The sequence below is a fragment of the Haliotis rufescens genome, unplaced genomic scaffold (assembly GCF_023055435.1).
Source record: "Haliotis rufescens isolate VD_foot unplaced genomic scaffold, xgHalRufe1.0.p SCAF_14, whole genome shotgun sequence".
NCBI classification, from domain to species: Eukaryota; Metazoa; Mollusca; class Gastropoda; order Lepetellida; family Haliotidae; genus Haliotis; species Haliotis rufescens.
Window position 1 is genome coordinate 35,675,783 of NW_025963824.1, and position 26,751 is coordinate 35,702,533.

A 26,751-nucleotide genomic window follows, 5' to 3' on the forward strand; every position below is an offset into this window, starting at 1 on the left:
AATCTTTGCAAGCCGCCCTGATATGCCAAATATATAGGCTATCACATTACTACTAGAAGAAAAGTCCGGTATGTCTATCGACGTGGTCAATGGTGCACGTTGTAAGCAGCCTAACTTTGTTAGGCTTTCCCATAACCTTTGAGAGACTGGCAACGTGGTTGTTTCTTTTCTCCAAGAGGGGCATGGCTAGAAAATATGAAACTTGAGCACATGGGACACTTGGCTCATTCTGCTTATGAATCCAGAAAACACCAACGTACCAAACAGAGAAAGTGATCCTTCTATTTGTCATTTCTTTATTTCCAGCGACTAAAATACTATTCAGGGATCGCGGCAAGAAAGCAAGCTTTTGCAGGTTTTCAATTTTTATGATATATTGCTAGTTGTTGTACTGTCCTTCGACGACAGGTTTTGACATATAATATAAATGTTTAACTTGCTCAAGTCACGATATGGCTGAAATAGTGCCGATGTGACTTTAGATATTAACTCACTCACTCATTTCGACAACCGAAACTTTCCGAGCGATTAAAATCGCCAAACCAAGATAGCAAACAAGTGTCCTAAAATAATGATGGACCTACATTGATTATGTTGTAATCTTACAGCGTTAACAACGGTGTCTCCAAAGCCAAAGGCGATGGTCGTGTAGCAGTATGTGTAACACAATCAGTTGAGAAGAGTGATATTGTCCCAGATAACGGGGATCTATATTGGGCCATGTGTTACAATAAGTCACTCCACGCTAAAGATGTATACTATTTGTGTATTGCCAGCATGTGATAACATTCCAAGTGCAGGGCGGTCGGGTAGCCTAGTGGTTAAAGCGTTCGCTCGTCACGCCGAAGACCTGGATTCGATTCCCGACATGGGTACAATGTGTGAAGTCTGGAGGCAGACGGGAGCGCCAGCGCTGGTCGGGCCGCAAGGGGCCACGTCGACTCGGCTTGGGTCAGGCCCTACGGGAGAGCGCCAGTCTGACAAAGACGGGTCTCACCGGCTCGGCTTGCGTCAGGCCCAACGGGAGAGCGCCAGTCTGACAAAGACGGGTCTCACCGGCTCGGCTTGCGTCAGGCCCCACGGGAGAGCGCCAGTCGGACAAAGACGGGTCTCACCGGCTCGGCTTGGGTCAGGCCCCACGGGAGAGCGCCAGTCGGACAAAGACGGGTTTCACCGGCTCGGCTTGGGTCAGGCCCCACGGGAGAGCGCCAGTCGGACAAAGACGGGTCTCACCGGCTCGGCTTGCGTCAGGCCCCACGGGAGAGCGCCAGTCGGACAAAGACGGGTTTCACCGGTTCGGCTTGTGTCAGGCACACTCGAGAGCGCCAGTCGGACAAAGACGGGTTTCACCGGTTTGTGTCAGGCAAAAGTGAGTGAGTTAAAATGTGACGGCGTGGAGGGCATTATCAGGCGAAAAGATGTCTGTTTAGCTTATATTGTTCAATATAATATTTCGTACTTGTAAGACGCCAGTAGAATGGTTGAATGGGGAGTATTTAAGCCAATTTGTAAGAAGGGTAAGACAAAGTAACCAAACAACTTCAAATCACTGCCATGGACACTTGTAAGACGCTTTGGTAACGTTTGTACTTCTCTTGTTGACAATATATTCACTACTTTCATTGAAGTAAATGGATATTATATTATCTTAAGTCAAACTGGTTTCACAAAGAACTACTCTGCAACACTGAAAGTGCTGGCGCCAGACTACAGGTTCTACTACGACTACACCAAATCAGAATCAGTCGTTCGGCCAGCAGCTTTCGTAGAGGACGATAGGATGTATTGATTGGATTGAGAGATCTGGAAGCTGTGATTGGATGATCTTGTGTGAGATTTGTTGATATTTTCAAATGTACATCTATTGAGCAAATTAAAAGCGACCATGTTTTTCCAATATTTCGTGTTGCCTTTTTGAACAGGATGACTAATCCTGATTGCGACCATGGCCATCCACGAATGTTTTCGAGAGGGTGACACTGGTGTTTGAAAAGATGGCAACGCCAGAATGTTTGGAATAACACGAAGCAGGGTAACTGTACGTACCATTTGTAACGTCTTTGTGTATTAGGTGGCCGGGGAATGCCTATCTACGGTTCGACCCAGAATATGAAGACGTTAACGTTTCATTCAAAGCCTTTGCAAAGCTTTCATATGTTTAATGGTAGACATGTGGAGTAAGTGAGTGAGTTTGGGTTGATGCTCCTTTCCACAATATTTTGGTTATATCAAGGCGTATCAGCTTGTTGTGGGAGGAAAGCCCATAGTGATGCAGTTGTTTGGCGTTTTTCACCATCATGACACACGAGCACAGGTATTGTGACGCCGAACCTAGTTGCACAATCAGAGCGAAATGGGATTCAAACCCACGATCATATGTCTTTGGCACGACAAAGAAATCCAATCCTGCACAGCAAGTTTCATTGCTTTAACCCTGCTCCTACCCCACACTTACAAATAAACACCTTGCACATTACACGGATATAAATGTGGCTGTGGTGCTTTAACGAGATACGTGGCACATGTCCCTTCCCAGAACGAGGCATAATTAGGTCAGGTGACGTTCAGCAATGGTGTTTACAAGCAAGGTGAAACCATTCCAGGTAAATCTTTATTTCTACCTTCTGCACATCACATTCATAACTCACAACTAATTTACTCTTGGGATGGGATATCTTGGGATATGGCTACACCACAATTCCGCAAGTTAATGCCAGTCGTTTTTTTGTTTTTTTATCAGATAAGCAACCTTCCAAAGAACACTACCGACATAAAATAGAGGGAAGTTGTAAATGAATTGAATGTCGCTATCGTTGATGTGTGCATTTACAATACCGTGGCTTTGTATCTAAACGCAATCACCATGATATTTAACACGTGCACACAGAAGCTCACGTGTGTGGGTAGGCACGGGGAATGTATAGCCACTAATGCACTTGCGTTAAGCATACGCTTCAAAATGATTCCGAGACATTTCCTCAATGAACCTAAAAATGACCCAAGACATCACCTCATTACATTTATTGCACTACGAAATAGATTCAAACCTGCTCTTGTTATCATTAGAGAATGGTTAAATATCACGAAGGTGAATTTCAACATCTACCCAACATCTGTGGGATGTGCCTTGGTTGATAGTGTACGCCAGAGACACAACTGTCAACAACGTGGCCCAGCATGGGGTAGCTCTCCAGGTGGGGAATACCAAGGGCAACCATACGCAAGTTAATCAAAATTATGCCATCAAGGTGTCGTGCATGTATCGCCCAATATGGTGGACACACCAGATATTTATCTATGGCCCGAAATTAATGTTACAGACGTTTATCTTCATAATACCTTCACTATCATTTCATTAGTTCCCTTATTTTTTGTCAGTAGTATACAAAATATACAAATATAATGGCGGATTGCAACTAATGTATCACTTTGAAATAAAAGTTTTGGATATATTTGGATAGAAGTATAATTAAATCGCCCGCATGCTGTCAGAAATCAGCGGGCCACTGTAACTTGATAATGCCCTCATATTGCTTGACGACGGATCATTATATGTGACGTCACTGGGTAGGGATATGTTAAGTCACGTTTAATAGTGACGTCATCTGGTTTGTTCTGTGACGTTCCCATATTTGTAAAAGTAGGTCAGTGACATTTGTGTTGATTGCAGTAAATGTATCAAAACCGATAGTGTTGTTTCTTCTTATTTGAAAACAAATTCCATCCATTTTAGCTATAGTAAAGGTATCGCTATTTTTCAGGGCATTATCATTTGCAGAAGCCTTTTCAACTGCCCTCCTAATAGAAGTTAATAGAAGACCTCGGACTTTTGCAAACGATAATGCCCTGAAAAATAGCTTTACCCTTTTACTAACGTCTGGTAATTTTACAAAAGACATATTGTTATTGAAATACGCCAGCTTCTCAAAAAACCTTCCATTGTTGTGTCATTGTTCCCTTATTGAGTGTAATATTGATGTTATTTGTGTCATTATTGTAATATTGTTGAGTCATTGTTCTCAATAGTGTAATATTGTTGTTTTAATGTTGTCAATATTATACTATTGTTTTGTCGTTGTCAATAGTGTAGTATTGTTGTGTCATTGTTATCAATAGTGTAATATTGTTGTGTCATTGTTGTCAATAGTGTAATATTGTTGTGTCATTGGTGTCAGTAGTGTAATATTGATGACATTATGATGACATTCCGGTGACATCGTCGTGGTTTTGTTGGATCATAGTTGTGTCATCGTTGTATACGTATTGTTGACTGAGTGACGGTCATTGCAGAGTAATGGTAACAGCTAGCTCTCCTTGTTTCAGACAACGTTGCTAATCATCGTTCACTTCGGAACACTACTGAATGACACCTTCGGTAGGCAAATGTTTCCATTGTCATCAAGGGCTTGATAGCTACTATCTTCAGGGACTGGGTAGTGTCAACTATATACTGGGGGTGGGTTCAACTACATTGTATATAAGTAATATTGGATAGTTCTATAGTACAGGGGCGTTATGTTCTTTTCATATGAGTACATATGTATTTCAAAAAGGATTTTGAAATCGCCCGGACTCACAATTGAAAAGGAATGGTACATTTACTGTGCTCTCAATTCGAATCTTTCTTGTCCCAGGTCTGAGATGCCTGGAGTGTCAGGAAGTGTACAAGCCAGAGGACTGCGCCCTGTCTGGTGCCTGTGGACAAGATGAGGTAATGAGTGAGTGAGTGGGTGAGTGGGTGAGTGGGTGAGTAGGTGAGTGAGTGAGTGAGTGAGTGAGTGAGTGTAACGCCGTTTTAAAAAGCATGTCAGCAATTAACGGCACGAGGTAGACAGTGAACATAGATTATGCTAGCTCAAGGCGGCCTATGAATTAAACGATCAACATCATCATGTTTGTTGATTTCAATATGAAACGCAAATGTTAACCATACAATTGGTTCGTACAGAACTACACTGTAAAATCAGAACATGACCACACAATATCAATGAATGTAACGAATGATGTTTCAATACTCAGTTATATATAGCGCCCATTAATTATTAACCATCATGTGTTATTTTTATCGATGCATGTGGAAGCACACGTTTCACCTCTCCTAATTTTACTAAAATATAATGTCTTTAAAATATCTCGGTCCTGAGAGTAAGTGCGTTAAAAATAACATTGTAGTGACATTGCTTCAGTCATACGTTTATCACTATATCTATGATGACAATTTGTTAAACATACTTTAGCATAGCAATAATATTTATAACTATTTGAATAACACAGGCCATAGGCCGCCCACAACGAAAGCAACAGGACAAAGCTCTCCGTCTCCAAAGCACTCGACAGCAGGAGAACTTCAATCATTTTGTATATATTCTAAGCTGCGTTAACTGCCCGTATTGCAGCGTTGCTTCACCCGGGCGTTCATTAACAGCAAAGGGAGGCAAGCCTACAGACTGGGATGCGAGAACACCGATGTAAGTAAGATGCTACTTAATGACATATTCATAATGTGCAATAGCCTAACGGCACGAAGCCGTTGCTAATTGACCTGATTCTCATATGAACTCCATTTTCCAGTTTCAAAGTCTTTTTAAGTAGTGGTATATGTCAACAATATAGGATTACATTGCAACACATTTGAAATGTAGTTACTTAAAGCAATGTTACTAAACGCTCATCCTGTAATCATGTTATAGCATAAAAGGGAGGGCCGAAGATGCTGTAACTCATTTTGCAGTGTTGCGTCCCTTAGTCGCGACAGGATTCTGTGTTCAAATCCAAGACTGGTAGCTTGTTAGCTGGTGGGTTTCGCTAAAGTGGTAACGATCAGAGACGTTAATGTTACATCTGCTTTCCTCCCACAGTGATATAACTGAAATACTCCCACATCAAGCTGACACGCCGTAGTATAACTGAAATACTCCCCCGTCAAGCTGACACGCCGTAGTATAACTGAAATACTCCCTCGTCAAGCTGACACGCCGTAGTATAACTGAAATACTCCCTCGTCAAGCTGACACAACGTAGTATAACTGAAATACTCCCACATCAAGCTGACACGTCGTAGTATAACTGAAATACTCCCACATCAAGCTAACACACCGTTAAACAACTGAAATACTCCCCCGTCAAGATGACACACCGTAGTATAACTGAAATACTCCCACATCAAGCTGAGACGCCGTAGTATAACTGAAATACTCCCACATCAAGCTGAGACGCCGTAGTATAACTGAAATACTCCCACATCAAGCTGAGACGCCGTAGTATAACTGAAATACTCCCACATCAAGCTGACACACCGTGATAAAACTGAAATACTCCCCCGTCAAGCTGACACGCCGTGATATAACTGAAATACTCCCCCGTCAAGCTGACACGCCGTAGTATAACTGAAATACTCCCACATCAAGCTGACACACCGTGATATAACTGAAATACTCCCACATCAAGCTGACGCATACCAAATCGTGCATCTAAGCACAGTATTACGTCTTTTCTGATTGGTAAACATACATAACATTGCCTGTTGGAGATGTCTGACTTGAAGAAACATACGTTGGTGTTTGAATGGCAGACTAAGAGAATATTTCCTGCTGCAGGTGTGTGACTTGTTCAAGCATACGTCGGTGTTGATTGGTAAACGTTCCCCTGGACAAGGGCGGCCATGTCGGCAGTGCTGTTCCCATGACAACTGCAATGAAAGACTCTGCGTCGAATCTACCACAACGCCCAAAACTCCTTTCACCGTGCCTCTCGTCAGTACATCGGCAACAACGGCGGCAACTGTTGTAACATCTCCCCCATCATCAACGGCAGTCGTGTCGACAACGCCAAACAACACGGGTACGTTCGGTACCTTGCCTTTTACTTCCCTATCTTTAACACATGATGGATGACCCTGCGTACAACGATACTACGATCCAAAACATATGAAACTGAGGTCTATTTTTAACATGATTTATGGATAGAATGATAATGGGATACCTAACCTTCACCAGAAAGGGTTTTCTGAGTGTGTAGGAGTGGGGGAACTTGAATGGGTTGGAGGGGGGATTTATGAGGCAGCTTACAACTTAGGATAATATATGAACAACATTGAATGATGAAGCTACTATTACTCGTTCGTTTCAGTATCAATAATACCGTCAAATGTTCGCATTATAAACTTTCATCCATAATAAATGCTATAGAAAAAGCACGCAGCTAATGATCGCTGTCGTATTTACTTTCAACAAATTCAGTACATGCGCTATCGTGCCACTGGATTTTCTGGACCGTCACTTAAATGTGTGACATGGCTTGAGTACTGCTGTGCGGCGCCAGGCAACAAACAAACGCTGACCTTGTCATTCAAATTGTTGGAGTGGCGAGTGCTACCGATAGAACACATCATGTTTGCCCTTTTCGCGAACACATGGTGTCGTCACTGATTCTCATTGATTCATACATTTGATCTTTACCGCTATTTTTCCTTTTGTGCCCAACTTACGTAGTTACGTTTCGAGGCTGAGTTTTCTCTGCCGTTGACGTTCTAAATTTAGGTATGGGAATAGGCATATCTGAGGAAGGACATTACAGAATACATCTTCATAAGCCAGGACTGAAGTATTGATTACATCAAAGTGAACATTGTATATTTGCTTTATGTGAAGTGAGGAGCTTGGGTTAAAAGTATTTTAGCGATGTCAGGACGAACCACGTAGCTTTGGAAGAACAGTCAGCGCGACTGGGTAAACATTGTTTTAACAGTATTTTCTGTACGTTGAATGTTCACATCTTTAAGACGCATCTGTTTCAACAAACATTCCACAGGACTGGAGGTCTGCGTATTATTATTTTCATTTGATAATGCATCGTGTTCATTCAGTTGCCGATTGATGTAAATCTGTAAAATCTTGACGAGTGAGGGAATATAATTTTACGTCCCCTTTGGCAACACCCCAGCAACATCACGGCGGGAGCACCAAACATCGGATACTACTACTGTCCTTATCCAGTCAGTTCGTGGTGTTCGTGGCAGTCTAACAGTGACTTTTCTGGGCCCCGTTCCAGGACCAGCGCAGAGATAAGATGGTCGTTACTCCCAAACCTTATCAAAGACTTACGACTTTGTGGAACGGGTCACTGCCTGATAATACAGACAGTACGTATATCGATCACACACAGCATTGCAGAAAATGGTTGTACAACATCAAGGGTCTAGGCTATGAATGGACAACAGCTATGGTACAATGTCCCACATCATGAAGGGGTGTGTATCTCAAAATATGGTTTGCCTGCTCCAAATACTTTCATCATGAATTCACTATAGTCGTCAGGTGAGGTGACATTGGGTATAATGTCGCGTCATGTACGTGTGTGTGTTTGTGTGGCTGCTTGTACAAGTCCTGACTGATGCCGATTTATAGTGCAAGCCCACTGAGATACCGTGACACAGTTTAACACGAATACCACACTCAGACACAGTATACCGACTCCGAGCCCTTGTTTTAGCCCCTTAATGCCGAGCGCCAGACAGGGTAACAACAAGTACCATCTTTTAACGTCTTTTGGTATGACGCGGCCGGGGATCAAACCCCGAACCTTCCGCTCCCCGGGCGGACGCTCGACCACTAGACCACGGTGGCGGTCTCTATAGTCGTCAGTATTCTATGTGTACAGTATCACACATCTCCACCATTCAGCATATGCTTGACACGCATGGTTAACACTGTATTCACCAGCAGTCCCAACTTCCGGCAGAGACTGTCTGTCCATCCAGGAGCAGGGCGTGACGTCATCAGGAGTGTACTTGGTGAACCCAGATGGCGGAACTCCCTTCAACGTCTTCTGCGACATGACTGGAGAAGGGGGAGGTTGGACGGTAAGAGGACTTTGGGAATTATCAGTCTTGAAACTCCCCGTTCTTTAGTTAGGGGGCACTACAGGGACTGATCACACTATATCCTTAATTGAATGCGAACGTGATGGAACAAGGTTTCCACGTGTCAACGTCGTCGTTGGTGATGCGAGGCACGTGCGGTTCGTACATCCATGTCGATAAGTGTCTGAGAAACTCTCGATCACACCATCACGGTCAAATCTTGTTTGTAGAGGTATTGCACAACGTGTTGAAACTTAGTTTTAGATTCATCGTTCCTAACCCCAGAAAGTCTGGAACATCTTTAAAGCAGAAGACACACTTCAATGTATCATTTTCATATTTATGAAATGATTATCACTGGACTACATTGTAACAAGTCACTTACATCAGGTATGTCGGGGCGGTCGGGTAGCCCAGTGGTTAAAGCGTTCGCTCGTCAGGCCGAAGTTCGATTCCCGATATGGGTATAATGTGGGAAGCCCATTTCTGATGTCCCCCGCCGTGATATTGCTGGAATATTGCTAAAAGCAGCGTAAAACGATACTCACTCACTCACAAAAGTATGTCACAGATTTATATAATACATCACATATCTTATCTACATATGTACGGGTCTTTCAGTATCATTTGCAAACTTTCCACGTGTACATGCGCTGTGGTCAATATTAAGGCCAATAGTAACATAAGAATGAACAGGCATGACACCAATGCAATCATCAGTATCCCCATCGACTAGAGATTTGATTGGATATATTTTTAAAAATGGCGATTTTTTAGATCTAAGTCTTGTGCATTCGAATTTGATCTGTTGATTTTATCATCACTAATATTGTACAGGGACATATGTTTTGATGTCAGAGATTGCAACTGCAAGGGCCTCGCGGGTTTCTCTGTATTGTACTTTTGCGAAAACAAGCCTCGAAATGAAAACGTATATCCAAGTGACAACCCGTTTCCCAAATCATGACATCTCTTCTAAAAAGCAGAGTACGATTTTGTAGTACGAGACTATGTTGTGAGGATATGTCTATGAATCACTACCAAATAGTGATTACACTAGGTGTTCGCGTGAAGGCGAGCTCATCCTGCCTTATCGATGGCACTGGTCAAGGCAAGTTAGTTGTTCATCTGAAAAAAACATGGGAACATATATCAAAAAAGGAACTTGTCTACGACATCAATTTTGTCCCTGATGAGACAGTTTGGAAATCGTCCTCCACATGTCGACCAACCAAAACTTTCCTTAGTTCAGCGTTTGTTACCTTTAAGTCAGAAACTTAAAAATTCGACCACGTTCAAATGCTATTGCAGCTATCGTTCTATTGCAGCTATCGTCAGTATTATTCTACCACATAATCTCCTATTCTGCTGTTTTCAGGTTGTTCAAAGGCGAGTGAACGAGACTGTCGGATTTGACAAGAACTGGAATCAGTATATGAATGGCTTTGGTTCACTGGATGGGAACTTTTGGCTTGGTAGGTCACACATGGTGTTCCATTGATGGTGTGAGTTGACAGGAGATTGAGGGACTGTTGACCGTGATTGGTTTTGCAATATTCTTACTGCCCTGATACTCAAGAACAGATCTGATATTGAATAATAAGGAAATGCCATTATACTGTCAAAATCGTACAACAACTGTGCTTGTAGCAGAGATTTCTTGTGAATTTGGATTTCTTTTTTGTGGCTTTTTTTTCAAAGCATCATGATGTACATGTAGTTTGACTATTGTTGACTGCGACATTCAAAACGATTCCCTCACTCACTCTGTCCAGGTAACGAATATCTCCACCGCCTAACGAGTCAGCCAGGACGAAACTACACACTCATGTTCGAGTTGACAGTATCTAACGGAACCGTATATCACGCACTCTACTACGACTTCACTGTGGCCGGAGAGACAGACAAGTACAGGGTGAACTTCACTGGCTATGAGGGAAATGCAGGTAGGTCGACTACACATTTTATATAAGGGAGACCTGTATGTTAGTTAGACCTTGCTTCTGTTCCATGTCATGTTAATGGTCGTTGTGTCAAAAGACACTGCCACTAAGATCAATGTATGTAAGTTAATTGTGTCTAGAGTCATTGTGTCTAGATTGTGTGGAATGTTGCAATTAGGGCTATCGTATTTTTTGTTATTGTGTTTATTTTTATCTTCTCTTGTGTTCTGTGATTGCGTCCTGAGCCATTGTGGTGTAGGCAGAAGAAAACACTTATTTGCCATACAAAATCAGAGGAGAATACAATCATAATGCATGTCCTTTTCCTAGTTTTGTACATATCAAAGGACGCCATAATGCAAGCAAATAGATTGAAGAGTTATCTCCCATGGTCGGAAGATGGAATCATAGCCACCTGTAGAATGTTCTCTAACTATTTCAACACTTACCAACATTTTGTTTGTTGTAAGTTAAACAATTAACCGATAAATACAGACAGCACACACATGATAAGGGCCCCTTTTTGTCAAAGGGAATTATATATCCGCACAACAGAAAAGAAAGATAAAAAATAGTTCAAACATGTGATAAAAAGTCTTTGATCACGGAATTGTTCTCATTATTGGATTTGTTATCGAAGTAAGAAAATAAATCACTCATTTGTGCCATGATTATGCATTTGATCACGTCATGAGTTCACAACTTGCAGGCGTAAGAAAGAATATGACCCTCGCCCTCCTCATCGCGGAACACGACAAATACATGTGTATAGTGTTTCTAATGTGTGTTGTAGAATACGTAGACGAACGTGTCGCCATAAATGAGCGAGTTAATTGCTGTCTAACATCACTTTCAACAGTAGTTCTGTGGTGTCAGATCTCAGTGTATCGGCTTGATATCAGAGAAACATGGTACTCCTAGTTCTACTGTGCTAAGAGACCGGTGTTTCGGGCGACCGGGAAACTCCTGCCTCAACAAAGTTGGAATGGAAAGAGTATTATCGATTTTCTTCATATATATTGTAGGTTTTTATCCTTTTCCCAGGTGACAGTTTCGGTGACCATAACGGTTTGCAGTTCTCGACATACGACTCCGACAACGACAAGTCATCACGTAACTGTGCCCAAATGTACAAAGGGGGATGGTGGTATCACAGATGTTACGACGTCAACATCAACGGCTTGTACGGGGTGCAGGGAGACACGGGGATGGTCTGGTACGTCTTGACGGGGTGGGGTCATGCCGTCACGCAGACATCCATGGCTATACGACCGTCGGACATGTAGCTGCTGACAAGGGTTTCAATAAACACAATGTGCGATATTTGTATTTGGTGTTTTTCTTGTCCATGCTGAGAAATGGAATACATATATATGTACAGATTGTTATCGCATGTATCTGATATATCGAAGCGGAATTCGAATAATAATTGTCAAGTAAAAAGATCTAAAGAAAAGTGTTGAAAGTTACAACACGGCACTACACAGCAATTCAGTTACTTTGTGTCTGAACATAATACACACTTGAATATCAGGGTTAGAATGCTTGTTGTAAAGGGGTGACTAACGGAGTCAGGCGGTCAGACTCGCTGACCTTGGTTCGATGCATGTCATTGTATTGCGTAGATTGGTGTTCATGATGTCAATCACTGGATTAGGTGTCAGTCACTGGATTGTCTTATCCAGATTCCATTATTTACAGACCGCCGTCATATGGCAGGAATATTGACGAGTCCAGCGTTAAACAGCCATCCAACCAACAAACTTAACTTAATCATATGGTTGGTTTGGAGTTTTGTTTGAGACAGATTATTATTTGACTTATTTGTCTCTGAAGGGAGGAATACATTAACTGTTATATAATGTTGTACATATGTCTGAGATAATGTAACTTCTCTATTGCATATGAACATCTTCATGAAAATCAACATGTATGGCATTCCTTTGTGTTCTAGCGTCTCATCTGATTGTCACAATGTATCTTTGTTAACAATTACAATTCGATCGTGTTAATTGTCATTACGTGTGGCCCAGTCGTTAAAGTGATGATATAACTGCTTATAGTTGCGGTCCTTACACGCGCGAGGATGCTCTGATCGTAGGAAAAACTCCCACATTGGTACTTATCCTCGGCACCATAAATACTACTCAAAAGAAGTTAAGGATCACCCAATTCTTTCATAATGGGTAATGTAAATCTGTCATGGCATGAGAGATTAACTATTGTAATATGAAAGAATCAGGTGATCCTTAACTTCTTTTGAGTAGTATACGTACATGACATACACCACACAATTTGATGTCTAGTGACGATGTTCAGCAATCCAACTCTATGATTACTGGTGACACGAATGTACCGATTTATGAATTTAAAAATCCTTATATTATATCATAAAAAAAAATGTGGTTGCCATTACACATGTGTCAATTACAACTTAAGATAGTGTTATTCGTGACACGTGTACACAGTAAATTGTGCTGGGACACTGGTTGATAGGATGGTTGGTTGGTTTGTTGTTTAACGCCGCACTCAGCAATATTCCAGCTATATGACGGCGGTCTGTAAATAATCGAGTCTGGACCAGACAATCCAGTGATTAATATCATGAGCATCGATCCACGCAATAGGGACCGATTACATGCATCAACCAAGTCAGCGAGCCTGACCACCTGATCCCGTTAGTCGCCTTTTACGACAAACATAGTCACCTTTTACGGTAAGCATGGGTTGCTGAAGACCTATTCTACCCCGGAATCTTCACGGGTCGGAACACTGGTAATCAGACATGCAAGAAATAGATATAAATGTTCTTTTGAAGCAAGCTGGTAGCTGTCACTATTCTAGTCTGAGTTTGTTCGTAATAATAATAATAATCATTTTTATGGCATTTTTTTCCATGCTGAATATCATTCTCAAAGCACAGTATTACCCCCGGTCATTCTCATCTCAGTATATACACGACCTAAGCTACCTGTGATGTGCCCGGAGATTTAACAGCCACAATGTCATATCATCTTTCACCGCTGGCTGAACACTGGCATATTTCGAACAAAGTCACTTGCCCAAAAAGACACCACATGCGTTACTTGTGCTTCAGTATGGGGCAGGACCGAGGCCCTTGAAACTCTTAGGAGCGAAGCAGCCAAACAGGGTCACCCATCCAAGGACTCACCGTGACACCGTACGCGACCTGTGGCTTAACGCCGCTTTGACCAAAAAATCAGATACTTCACAGCGTGTCAGCTTGATGCAAAGTGTTTGTTTCTTCTGTGAAAATACGTTTGGATTAAGAATCCCAACACATACAATAACGACATTTAAACTTATTTCTAAAGTGGTTTCTGAGTGGTTGTTGCCGGCAGGATGGTAAGCAATACAAATGGGATCCCGTTAACGCACATGATGCATAATCGTCGCAAACATATGTAAATATTTTTCTTACTTCGATAACAAATCCAATAATGAATACAATTCCGTGATCAATGATACTTTTTATCATATGTTTGTACTCTTTGTTTTATCTTTGTATTCTATTGTACCGAAAAATAATTCCATTAAACACGAAGGGGCTCTTATCACATGTGTCCTCTCTGTATTTATCCATTCTGCATTTATCTATTAATTGTTTAACTTACATCAAACAAAATGTTGAAAAGTTTTGAAATAGCTAGAGAACATTTTAACTGTTTCTGACATTGACGTCAAGTGTATTTAATCTAGTGTACGCTATGCGTCTATCTTCCGGGTATGGGAGATAATTATAACTCTTCAATCCATGTGCTTGCATTATGGCTTCCTTTGATGTGTACAAGACTAGGAAAAGGACATGCATTATGAATGAATTCTCCTCTGATTTAGACTTTTTTATGCCTTTATCACAATGCAATCACCAAACACAAGACAATTTTAAATAAACAAAAACAAAATAACAAAACAATACGATAGTCCTAAGTTCCACATTACACATCTACACATAATGTCTCTAGACACAATTAACTTACTTTATCTCAGATGCAGTGACTTTAGACCATTAACATGAAATGGAACAGAAGCAAGGTCTTCGAGGTGACGATCAAGGCTTTGACAAACAAACAAAAACACACTCACATACTGGTCTCCCTAATATAGAATGTGTAGTCGACCTACCTGCATTTCCCTCATAGCCAGTGAAGTTCACCCTGTACTTCTCTGTTTCCACGGCCACAGTGAAGTCGTAGAGACCGTAGCGATCCTGGGTTTCTCTTGGTCGTCCCGACCTTGGCTGATCATGTGTTGACCCTTGCTGTTGAAACCGATCCCATAGCCCTGTGAAGGTGCGCTGGGCGCTACATTGAAAACCCCTGTTACAGGTAATCAGGATTCCCCTGCCTCCAAGCGGCCTATGACGTTGTTTCTTTGCACTTGTCTTAATCTTGCCATGTTATTGAACTGTCACTGTTCGATTGCCTCAGATGCCAGGCGATCAAAATCCCTGCACTTTAATACCGTTCATAGTGCTGCTGCACGTTTCTCGACTAAAAGTTTGCATGTTCTTGTTGTAATCAAAATGTCATTGACACTATAACACATTAAACTACTTCATTTTGCACCTCTTGGTCCGCTTAATTTGATTTTATGGCCAAAAATATCCGTATTGGGTTTCTTTGTTTTGAAGAGTTTTCATGCATAGATCTAAATATTAAACAAGTGAGGCGCTGCTCTCCTTTATCCATACTTCAGGAGGGTAAATCAGAGGAAGGGAGTTTGTCTTTGAGGATTTGTGTTTGCCAATCCGAGCAGAAATTCCAGTTCTTATGCAAAAAGAAACATATCAGCAAGAAGAGGGCATAATTGCTTTCCCTGTGGATGCATAAAAATACATCAATATCAATGAGGAAGTCCAGCGTTACTCACATAGCATTTGCTTTCATTTGTAGCAAATTGCCCCGAACTTGTGAATATAGACATGTAAATGCATCCAAGGTCACCACGTTTTATAACAAAAGACCCGTGGATCAAGAAACTTTTTCCTTAGGTTTGTCTTGCGGGAGAGTGATGTACAAAAGATGAAAAATCAAATGTTTTGGCAAAATTTAATTTGGTAAATAACGTCTGAAGTAGACATAGACAAAGACGTGCATGAAAACGTGACCCACTATCCACACAGACAGCCAAATGCTGGTGAATGAATCTGACAACCTGAACCCCTTCGGTCGTTCCTTACGAGCACTTTCTACTATCAGCACGTCAACTCGGGAGAGGTCATTTTCGGTAAAAGCCTCCAAGCATCCTGTTCAACGAGCAACGACTGAAAATGGCTTCGAGGGCTGACATTCGGGGGTTACATCAGTATTGTCATCGGCATAAACAATATTAAAGGGTTAAGATACAGATCTGGTCATTTATTATAAGGGGTGAGATTAGGGGCGGGCGGATGCCAAGATGTATGGGGGCCATCATAAGATGTATGGGGGCCAGGTCAGCAATATTTACATTACCAGTCCCATAACATATCTGATCTGTTCTTGAGTGTCAGGGCAGTAACAATGTTGCAAAACCAATCAGGTGAACAGTTGCTGACTCCCGTCAACATGCATATGGCAGTTTTTTATTTAGTATCTGACTTTTCTGACAATAAGGTAAACGCTGACCTCAGGAACGCTTTTTATAGCCAATATGTGGACGCAATTTTCTAAACTCACTCATCAGTGACAAACTTGATATCTGATACACTTTCCTATTGTAACTTGAAACATACTTTCCCATATTTTTAGGTGAACAATTGACTTGCCCTTGCAACTGTTTGTGACCAGTGCCACAAGTAGGGGAGCATACGCTCACCTCCACGCACACACCTGGAGTCATCACTATTTGAAAGTGATTCATAGACATATCCTCACGATATCTCATACTACAGAATCGTACTCTACTCTACTCTATTGTTTGTCACTCGTATTTACGTTTTCATTTCGAGGCTGGTTTTCACAAAATTACGATACAGAGAAAGCCCAGAGGCCATTGTAGTTGCAGTCTATAATATTGAAACATATGTTCCTGTACAATATTGGTGATGATAAAATTAACATATCAAATTCAAGACTACACCAAATTTCAACCTAAAACACGTCATTTTGTCGAAGAAATTCAATCAAATCTCTAGTTGTTAGGGATACTGAAGATTGCATTGGTGCACTGGTTTTGCAATATCCTAATTGTGTTAATGACACTCGGAATATAAGGACGAATTATATCAAGAACGATGGCAATGTTTCGCTTTGCTCACCACGCGAAAGCCGAGGTTATTTGCCTTACATGATACAATGTTTGTATCCGAATTTTGTGTTCCCCACGTTGAAATTGCTGGGTTGTCGCCCAAGATGACGCAAGATCATACTCTCGTCAATTTCTAGATTTTAAAGCTACTTCAATCGGCAACTGAATGAAACTTATTATATGCAGACTTCCAGTCCTAAGGATTGTTTGTTTAAACAGTTCCGTCTTAAAGATGTGAAAATTCAACGCAAAGGAAATACATCACCAAAAGCCGAATCTCCTCACTCTAACATAAAGAAAATATGCAACGTTTACTTCAGTGAAAATAATATCTCAGTTGATCCATTTAGATTTATTCTCTGATGTCCTTCCTAACATACCTATATTTCTACACATAAATATCCTAATATATCCCTAGTCCAATATGTAAATATAAATGTCACGCACAGAGAATAATTATTCTCGATCATCCGCCGTAATGTGACTCCACTGGCCGCAACAGGCAAAATACCGGTGAAAATGCTATGGACGAATCACTAAAAATTAGTGATGACAGCAAGTATTCACGAAAGGGGTAAGCTTGGCAGCATTTATCGTAATCTTTGCGATATGCGACTTTAAACAAAAATACTTAAGATTATAGATTGTCAAACTATGATGTATGGTTGTTTTTTAGGATTGTAAATCCATAACAGAAACAGGGGAGGTTAGTCATCACTATGTTGTATGCGACGCAATGCAGGCACTCATCCCACATTGAGCTAACATGCGATATTCCCTGTGTATGACGGCAGTATATATGATAGAGTCCAATCCAATTATCCTTGATATCATGAGCATCGATCAAAGCAACGGAAATGCGACCAATCAGACAAATCAACGAGACTGGCTACCCGAGATCTGTTTAGTCCCCTCTCATGACAAGTTTCACCAGATTTCACCAGTAGGCGCCGCGATTCGCAGAGTTGCGTCCCTTGGACACGCCAGAAACCTATGATTGTGGGTTCGAATCCCGGTTCGCCCCGTTGATGTTTCTAGGTTTGTCAGCACCATCCCCGTGCTCGTGGGTTTCACCGAAGTGGTAAACGTCTGAGACCTGCATCACTTCGGGCTTTCCTCCCAAATTAAGCAGACACGCCGCGATATAACTGGAATACTGTTAAAAGCGGCGTTAAACCCAACTCACTCACTGTTACATAGACAAGTAAGCTGTGTTATGCTTATGTTGTTACATGAAGGACTGTTGGCCGTCCAACATATTTTCCTGGCAGGGAGTTAAATAGGTATTGGACTCGTTCTTCTCTCGAGGTGAATAGAGTAGATCATCTACTCCCCGTACACGTGAAAGTGTATTCTGTATCTATCCCGTTCCCCTATAAGCAACAGACGCCAATATACAGATCCATCTCTTTATTGAATTGAGTCATCACTGTCAGCAGCTACCTGCTCAGCTGCTTCCTGATGGCCATAGACGTCGCCTTCAGGGTATGGAACGACCCTGTCAGACTGTCCCATATCAGCCCTTTCAATCCTAGCACACCATACACACCGTTAATGTTCACGTGGTAGCAATCATCATACCACCATCCACCTTTACACCTTTCACCACAGTTGTACTCATAGCGGTCGTGATCAGAGTCGAACGTTGTGAATTGCATGCGGTTATGTGCGGAGAAACTGTCGCCTGAAGGATGTGAAACTGGACTGAAACAACTTTACATTTTCCACAAGACAGTATGACACATGGGGCTGCTTCAATTTTCCAATGGTCAACTTTCCTTTTATGACGAGCAATATTCCCGCAGCTCCAGTCTAAGGTGTCTACATTTCACAGCCTTGAAGTACAATCGAGCATGATCTGTTGCATCCCTTAATGTGAAAAATACTCTTAATGTAAACAATTTTACCTGAAGGGTTGCGTGTTAACCCTTGATGTATTAATAGCATTAAGAGTAACAACCCGCAACTCTTAATGTAAAAAATACATTTTTTACATAAAGGGGTAATATCGTACATATCACCCCTTCTTATAAACAAAGTCTGATTGGAAATATAGGGTACCTTTTGCTATTTTCACGTTTCTCAATGTCTTTGCTCGGTTTCTTGTAATTATTTGTAATAAGCGACAGTGAGAGAAACTGAAATTGCTCAGATCTGAGAACAGGAGGGGCTATTTTAAGACTGGCTGGTTTGTTATCGAGGACAAGCCAGCTACTACTCCGGAAGGTGATGAGAATCAGTTGTCGGCTCCAGTTGCTGATCGCGACTTCGAATTGTCCGAATTGTATGTACTTTGTGATTCTTGTTATTGTTGCTATGCGTTCAAGCACATTGTTTAGTCCAAACTGCATTCAAAGTTACATTTCTACATACACTATACCTGCATTGACGTCAAGAGTTAAAGGGTGATTCAAATCCGTTTAATCTGCCAACTCACATTTGTATTGTGCATATTTTTGGAATGTTCCTATGTTTACCGTATGAGTAAGTGAGTGAGTTTGGTATTACGCCGCATTTGGCAACATTCCAGATTATCATGGCGCTTGACACAAGAAATGGGCTTCACACATTGTACCCATGTCGGGAATCGAACCCGGGTCTTCGGCGTGACGAGCGAACGCTTTAACCACTAGGCTACCCGACCGCCCCCTTACCGTATTATGAAAATAGAAATACTAATTAAAGCGTCTGGGCACGAACATCAGAACATAGTCTCGCTTTATCAGGGTTTCACTTTACAAGTACCTGCATTTCCACTGTAGCCTGTGAAGTTCACCCTGTACTTTTCAGCCTCACTGGCCACGGTGAAGTCGTAGTAGAACGCCTGATACACTGTTCCATTGGGGACTGTCAACTCGAACCTGAGTGTATAGTTTCGTCCTGTCTGACTGGTTAGACGATGGAGATGGTCATTACCTGGACAGTGTGAGTGAGTGCATCCTGTTTAACGCTAGTGTCAGTGAACGGCGACCTAAGTTATAGAGTCTGAAAAAGATGAGATGATTCTCCTCTGCCATCCGTAAGCACATACACAGAAAGGTAGAAAAGTGTTTGCAATTGTCTAAAAAAACCACAGCAGCTTACCAGAACATAGTTTGTTAATTTGAAGTTTACACAATATAGGACATTTCCATTGGAGCGAGTTAGTTGGTTTGAACGATGCTTTGGCTAGTGTTTTAGTTGTATCAGGGTTTGTTAGCTAAGGACAGCTCGGAGGAAAGCCCGGTGTGATGCAGGTCAGTTATTACTTTGGTGAAATCCACGAGCACGGATAGAGAGCTGACAAATCTGGAAACATTATCAGAACAGACAACTTGATTGGAAGAGCAGTCAGGCAATTCTTAACAAAAGTAAACAAAGACTACACATTAAAAGAGATGTTCTTCCTTGGCATGTCAGTCTAATCACACTGCGTATGGTTATGGCAGCGCATTCCCCATACAGTATAATCTTATGTCCGAATCTCATATTCCTCTAGGTACATACATAAGAATGATACACCCACTTCTGATTGAATGGTATCACGTTCGACTGAAGAAAAACATATCAAATGTTACATACATTTCACCTGATGAAGGAGTAAGTGTATCCTCCGAAACTTTGTGTTCCTCATAATAAAGAAGTTGGCATCCATAAATTATCTTCCTTATGTCCTATGTTGTGACACATTAATCCAGTGCCCCCAACTATGAGCATTTTCTCTTGAATGACGTAATGTCCTGTTTTGGAAAACACATGGCATATGTAGTGCGAGTGAAAAAGAGAAAATCACATGCACAAAACTTCATTAACAAGAATGTTATATCCACTTCCATTTTAATAACATAACTTACCTTTAGAGAAAACACATGTCTGATGTACAGCTTTAAAACATCTTTAAAACTCAAGTTAGCTTTTCAGACAGATAATGGAGATATTGTTGAATTCATTCAGGCTTTGACCTTGAAGATGACCTTGACATGACTGATCAAATTCCCATGGCCATAAAAACATGACAACTTTACCCAAACTTGGCGATGTGATTGTTGTACCCATCCACATTTGCTGTGTACTTCGACATGAAGCAGTATTTTGTGAGCATGAAGCATGTTTGGTGTCGAATTGAAGTGTTTTTTTTCTGAATGTTACATTTTTGCACATCATGATTAACAGTTTGACAGGTTAAGAATCTGACGTTGTGGATCCTATGAGTTCACTCTTTTTATCTAGTTGAAACGTTACCTGTGCTTTATTTTGTAACCAATTTTCAAACTGCATCACATTGTTAAATTACTAGAATGTTCAACACTTTCAATTTCGTCATTACAGTAGCTACATAGATTGTTGTATACTATCACATTTTATTAAGTGGCTTTATTGTTAGTAAAATATTATGGAGAAATTGGTATTGCAATTTCGTATTTTTAAGGCACTTCAATGGATCGAATTATATCTGCATTTCTTTCTTTCCGTTCATTCCTCTTCTAATATCAATTCCCATTTCGTACAGATAGGGTTTTTCTAACACTGGCTATCTAAGAAAATGTCGTATTAGTACTGACTATGAAAACTTTAACACTTCAATACCCTGCCTTAATTTCATCATACTTCTGTGAACGCGCCTTAATATGATCCCGGTCCTGCCGCATAAAAAAAGCATATACTAAGTTAAAATGACATATTGCAGATTTTGTTCAGGCTTTGATCTTGAAGATAACCTTGACATGAATAATCAAATACCATTAGCTATCGAAAGTTAAAGACGATATGATATCACAGGAAACAAGCACCGGAGGCCAAATTCAGACAAAACCATGCATCCTTATTTAACGTGCGTAATGGCTCGAAAGGGTCGCTATGCAGAAGCTAAAGCGGTTGGTCATCAATATTTTAATATATTAACGCGGTTAATGTAAAACATTAAAATGGTTAGTTACTAAAAATATAGAATATTAAAGTGGGAACCTATCGCACCTATAGCAGATTACCTTGACATGTATTTCTTTTAGTGTCAGGGTAGTAAATAATACTACAAAACCAAACATAGTAAACAGTTGGCTAAAACGATCCCCCAGCTCCTCGTTAACCCACACAGTCAGTGAAAAACATAAAACCTACCAAGCCAAAAGTTCCCATCCAGTGAACCAAAGCCCTTCTTATACTGATTCCAGTTCTTGTCAAATGCGACTGTGTCGTCCACTCGCCTTTGAACAACCTGAAAAGGACATTTGGTTGTGTACTGAAATAATGACTGCAGTGGTATAGAGTCAGGCCTTGCAAGCAAAACAACGCGTGGCAGTTGAGTGCTGCAGTCGATCGTTTATTGGTACACTTTCACAAAAGGTATCGATAATTCTGCTAACTGAGAGTTTGTAAATCCCAGCTGGTGGGACAACAGTGTTGTTAGTCCTAAATGAAAGTAACAAGAGTTGTCAGGAGATGACATATCCGCCAATTTCATGTTATTGGCTACTTAAACCCCACCTATGCCTCATTAGATACCTTCGTCCCGCATGTCCTTGAAAGAGTCAAGGCAACATGAAGCCGCATGACACAGCGAAAGGATTCCATACAAATTACTTTGACGGGAAATGGCATGGATAATGAATAGTAATTTAATTACTTTTTGCTCTTCTCTGCCATAATTACTATAAAGTCAAATGTATACCTGCCTATTTGCTTACACACTCAGTTAAGTGAAGACAAATATAATGTTGTTCAGTTTGTATACAAATCCCTAGTCATCCAAAGGCACCAGTTCAACCCTAGATTGACCTGAACATTCAAATATTCAACTGATATAGAATTTTTTATATTTTTTTTTATTTTTGTTGAATTTTTGTACAGATTGCACATGGTTACATATATAATACAGTTGAAGAAAGAAAACATAGATCTTAAATATTAGATTAGACATTAGATAATAAATAGTTTATGACACAATGAACAGAATTAATAGAAGTTGTCAATTCTGGAACTTAAGATGGCTGAAAAAATTGACAGGACATATAGAGTTCCTGCAGCAAGAACCGAATACTTGAATATGATAGATTTGAAAAGAATTAGAATTACATTTATTGGATCGTTATTTCTGTGACCGAGACCAAGAAGATTATGTTGCCTGGAAACGTTTATGCTTAATTCGATATTATCTTGAAGCAAACTTTGAAATTCTTGCCAGATAGGTGTTACCTTGCTACAATCTGAAAATAGATGTGAAGAGGTTTCTTTAGAAGCTGAACAATAACTACAAGTGTCGTTATCCACGTATCCCATTTTAATAAGTCTACTGCTTGTTCGTTGAATATGATATAGGTTTTTTTTATATTGAAACCATTGGAGATCAGTGTCTTTTGAACATCGAAACAATATGTGGATATATAGTTGCCATGTATGTATCATTTTGAAGTTTATGTTGCCATTTTCTGCAGTGTTGATTACTAACAGTGGATTTATTGATTGTTTGTGTAGACACTTCAAAGTGTAAGGTTGGATAGGATTTTCTTGTATTTTTAGGTTTTCTAATTCAATATTATTTGCAGAACACATTTTTGTATTGCACTAGAATCCCTCTATATTGTAAGTAATTTGCTTTGACGTAAAACTTACTTATAAATTTATTGCATGATAGAAATTTCCCTGATACATTTAGCAGGTCATTCACATAACTTCCATTTTCGACGCTACATATCTGTTGATCGCTTTTCACCTTGTCTGGTTTATTTCCCCATATGAATTCTTCTGGATATGGGAGAGAGGAACAAATATGATTAACTTTTGGAATAACAAGTGATTTTAATATACAGTTACCGGACAAAGGCGTGTAATTACACGCTTACTAGATGGACATATGCGTCTCACATTTTCCAAGTGTATCTTTAAATTTAGTTCAATCATGTCAAGATCAAGACTAAATTTTATCCCCAGTAATTCAAACGTTTTCTGATCCCAGTTTATTCTCAATTTCTGACACAGCTTCATTCGTGAACCTTTTTCGAGCCTAGCCAAATAAATCTTGTTTTATCAATATTCATTTTCAATCCTGAGAAAGGGGCAAAGAATGTTAACACTTGTAGCAATGCCTGTAGGCATCGTTCCGTCTAGAGAACAAGTAGTATAATCAGCAAACTGGTTTAAGAGGTTATTAAATATTACCTACATCAGTTCCCTTTACCTCGGCATTATTACTTACAGCTAGAAATTCCACGCATAACCTTAATAAATACGGTGAGAGTCGGTCTCCTTGACGACAACCCCCGAAAATATCAAATGGCGGAGTTCCAAAACCGTTTACAAGGACACTAGATTCAAAACCTTTATAAAATACGTAAATCCATTTTTTAAGGAATAGTCAAAGTGAAAGAGAGTGGGCATTTTTTCAATGAAGGTCCAGTCGACAGTGTCAAATTTCTTTTGCGAAGTCTACTAAGATTAAAATGCCATGGATTCGGTATGTGTCAGTGTATTCTATCAGATCATACATTTCTCATCAATATATCTACCAGAAATAAAACCTTTTTGGTCTTCATTTATTAGACGAGATATTGATAGAGAAACAACTTTATAGAAGACCAAGAGTATTGCAACTGGTCGCCAATGTTTTAAGTACGGCTCCGGCTAAGATCCCTTTGGAATACAGGTGATTAGTCCCAGTTTTTGTAGTTATGACAGTTCGCCTTTCTAAAAGCCTAATTTTATAAACGTTCAAGCTGTTTACCTAAATCAGCAAAGACATATTTCAGAAATTTCGCAGTAAACCCATCAGAACCCATGCTTTTATCATTCTGTAAACATTTTAGGGATGTGAGAACTTTATCATAAGTTAGTTATCCTTCAAGGTTAGATGCAGCTTGTTTATGTAATTTTGGAATAGCAACATCTTTTAGTAAAATCTCTAGAATTTATGTCCGAAACGTCCTGTTTAGAGTATTATTCCTGGTAAAACAATGTAGCATATTACCATTTGAATCATCAGTTCGAGTAAAAGATGTATTTAAGAAGTTTCTAATCCTAGAAAGTAGGATGTAGGTTTTTCGCCCTTTTCTATTTATGTTGCTTTTGTTTCATCAACTCTTGAATTTTCACATTTAATATTTCTATAAAAAAATCCTGTTTCAAATGTTGATTTTCAGTAATAAGGTCATTTTTAACTCATTCATTGTCTTTAACATGTAATGTATCCGAGAGGATATAGGAATGTTCAACGGTTTTGCTCATTTTCAGTATGAGGCCAGTTTGTCAGGAAAACCTCCAAAGATAAAATATAATCCCATATATCCCACAGTCCTCTTCCATTACTGAGCATATATCCACATGTCTCTTACATTATTGAGCATATATCCGCACGGTGCTCTAACATTATTGAGCATATATCCCCATAGCCCTCTTACATTACTGAACATATATCCCCACAGTCCTCTTATATTACCGAGCATATATCCACATAGCCTTCTTACATTACATAGCATATATCCTCATAGCCGAGCATATGTCCCCACAGTCCCCCTACATTACTGAGCATATATCCCCACACTCCTATTACGCTACTGAGCATATATCCCCACAGTCCTCCTCCATTACTGAGCATATATCCTCACAGTCCTATTACGCTATTGAGCATATATCCTCACAGTCCTCCTACATTACTGAGCATATATCAACACAGTCCTCTCCCATTCCATTCCATGGGTATAATGTGTGAAGCCCATTTCTGGTGTCCCCCGCCTTGATATTGCTGGAATATTGCTAAAAGCGGCGTAAAATCAAACTCACTCACTCACTCACTCCTCTTTATTATTATCATTACTGAGCATATATCCTCACAGTCCTATTACAGTACACAGCATATATGCCCACAGTCCACTTACATTACTGAGCATATATGCCAACAGTCCTATTACATTACTGAGCATATATCCTCACAGTCCTATTACATTACTGAGCATATATGCCCACAGTCCTATTACATTACTGAGCATATATCCTCACAGTCCTATTACATTACTGAGCATATATGCCCACAGTCCTATTTCATTACTGAGCATATATGCCCACAGTCCTATTACATTACTGAGCATATATGCCAATAGTCCACTTATATTACTGAGCATATATCCTCACTGTCCTATTACATTACTGAGCATATATCCTCACAGTCCTCCTACATTACTGAACATATATCCTCACACTCTTATTACGCTACTGAGCATATATGCCCACAGTCCACTTACATTACTGAGTGTACTACGCTATGGTCCCCCTCCATTACACAGCATTTATCCCAATAGTCCTCTTACCGCCCAGCCTCCCTTGTCTCCAGTCATGTCGCAGTAGACGTTGAAGGGGGTTCCGCCATCTGGGGTCACCGAGTACACTCCTGATGACGTCACGCCCTGTTCAAGGCGGGACAGACAGTCTCTGGCGGGAGTTGATGTTGGCACTGCACAGAAACCATGCACGCCAGCATTTAAACTGGCTCAGGAAAGATACCTACGATTTTCTAGGAAGGTATGTTGTTCATATTCGTTTGTGAAAATGCAAACCAAAGGTTGATATTGTTATGGCAGTGAATGTCATTGTTGAACAATGAGTGTAACAGGGTCACATTGTTTCTGTTGAGATTCGGTAGACGCTCATTGCATTGCGTTTGGACAGTGGTTAGTTTTCCGGAATGTAATGCTGTTTAATGTAACCAGTTTTGAGGAAGTTACTATATCT

At 40.4% G+C, this 26,751-nt stretch overlaps 2 protein-coding genes across 5 annotated transcripts in view; one reads left to right on the forward strand and one right to left on the reverse strand.

Moving 5' to 3' along the window:
* The first annotated feature begins 2,535 nt into the window (after positions 1 to 2,535).
* On the forward strand, positions 2,536 to 12,126 carry LOC124118887 (techylectin-5A-like). 2 transcript variants are annotated; one of them, XM_046481179.2, is made up of 9 exons: positions 2,536 to 2,603; positions 4,324 to 4,375; positions 4,635 to 4,711; positions 5,397 to 5,468; positions 6,597 to 6,840; positions 8,721 to 8,860; positions 10,239 to 10,335; positions 10,636 to 10,806; positions 11,848 to 12,126. In XM_046481179.2, exons 1-9 carry the CDS (start codon positions 2,571 to 2,573, stop codon positions 12,087 to 12,089), a joined length of 1,128 nt encoding a protein of 375 aa, XP_046337135.2. In that variant the 5' UTR covers positions 2,536 to 2,570; the 3' UTR covers positions 12,090 to 12,126. The 2 variants fall into 2 exon arrangements, with proteins under 2 accessions (XP_046337135.2, XP_046337136.2); XM_046481180.2 differs by having other exon boundaries at positions 8,724 to 8,860.
* Positions 9,776 to 26,751, reverse strand: part of LOC124118888 (fibrinogen-like protein A) — a 23,313-nt gene continuing 6,337 nt past the window's right edge. For 2 of the 3 annotated variants that reach the window (XM_048395363.1, XM_046481182.2), the window contains exons 6-9: positions 26,331 to 26,473; positions 22,153 to 22,249; positions 19,801 to 19,971; positions 18,451 to 18,739 (exon numbers count right to left, since the gene is read on the reverse strand). In XM_048395363.1, the coding sequence (XP_048251320.1) occupies positions 18,495 to 18,739; positions 19,801 to 19,971; positions 22,153 to 22,249; positions 26,331 to 26,473 (656 nt within the window). In that variant the 3' untranslated portion in view covers positions 18,451 to 18,494. Of the gene's footprint in view, positions 9,989 to 18,450; positions 18,740 to 19,800; positions 19,972 to 22,152; positions 22,250 to 26,330; positions 26,474 to 26,751 lie in introns of those variants that run through there. The other variant, XM_048395364.1, reaches the window with a different exon arrangement.

Excerpts from the sequence above, each read along its gene's own strand:
- LOC124118887 (XM_046481179.2), top strand. The coding sequence starts at position 2,571 with ATGGTGTTTACAAGCAAGGTGAAACCATTCCAG. Across the intron at positions 5,469-6,596 it reads TGGGATGCGAGAACACCGAT|GTGTGTGACTTGTTCAAGCA; the intron begins GTAAGTAAGATG and ends TTCCTGCTGCAG. Across the intron at positions 10,807-11,847 it reads TGGCTATGAGGGAAATGCAG|GTGACAGTTTCGGTGACCAT; the intron begins GTAGGTCGACTA and ends TCCTTTTCCCAG.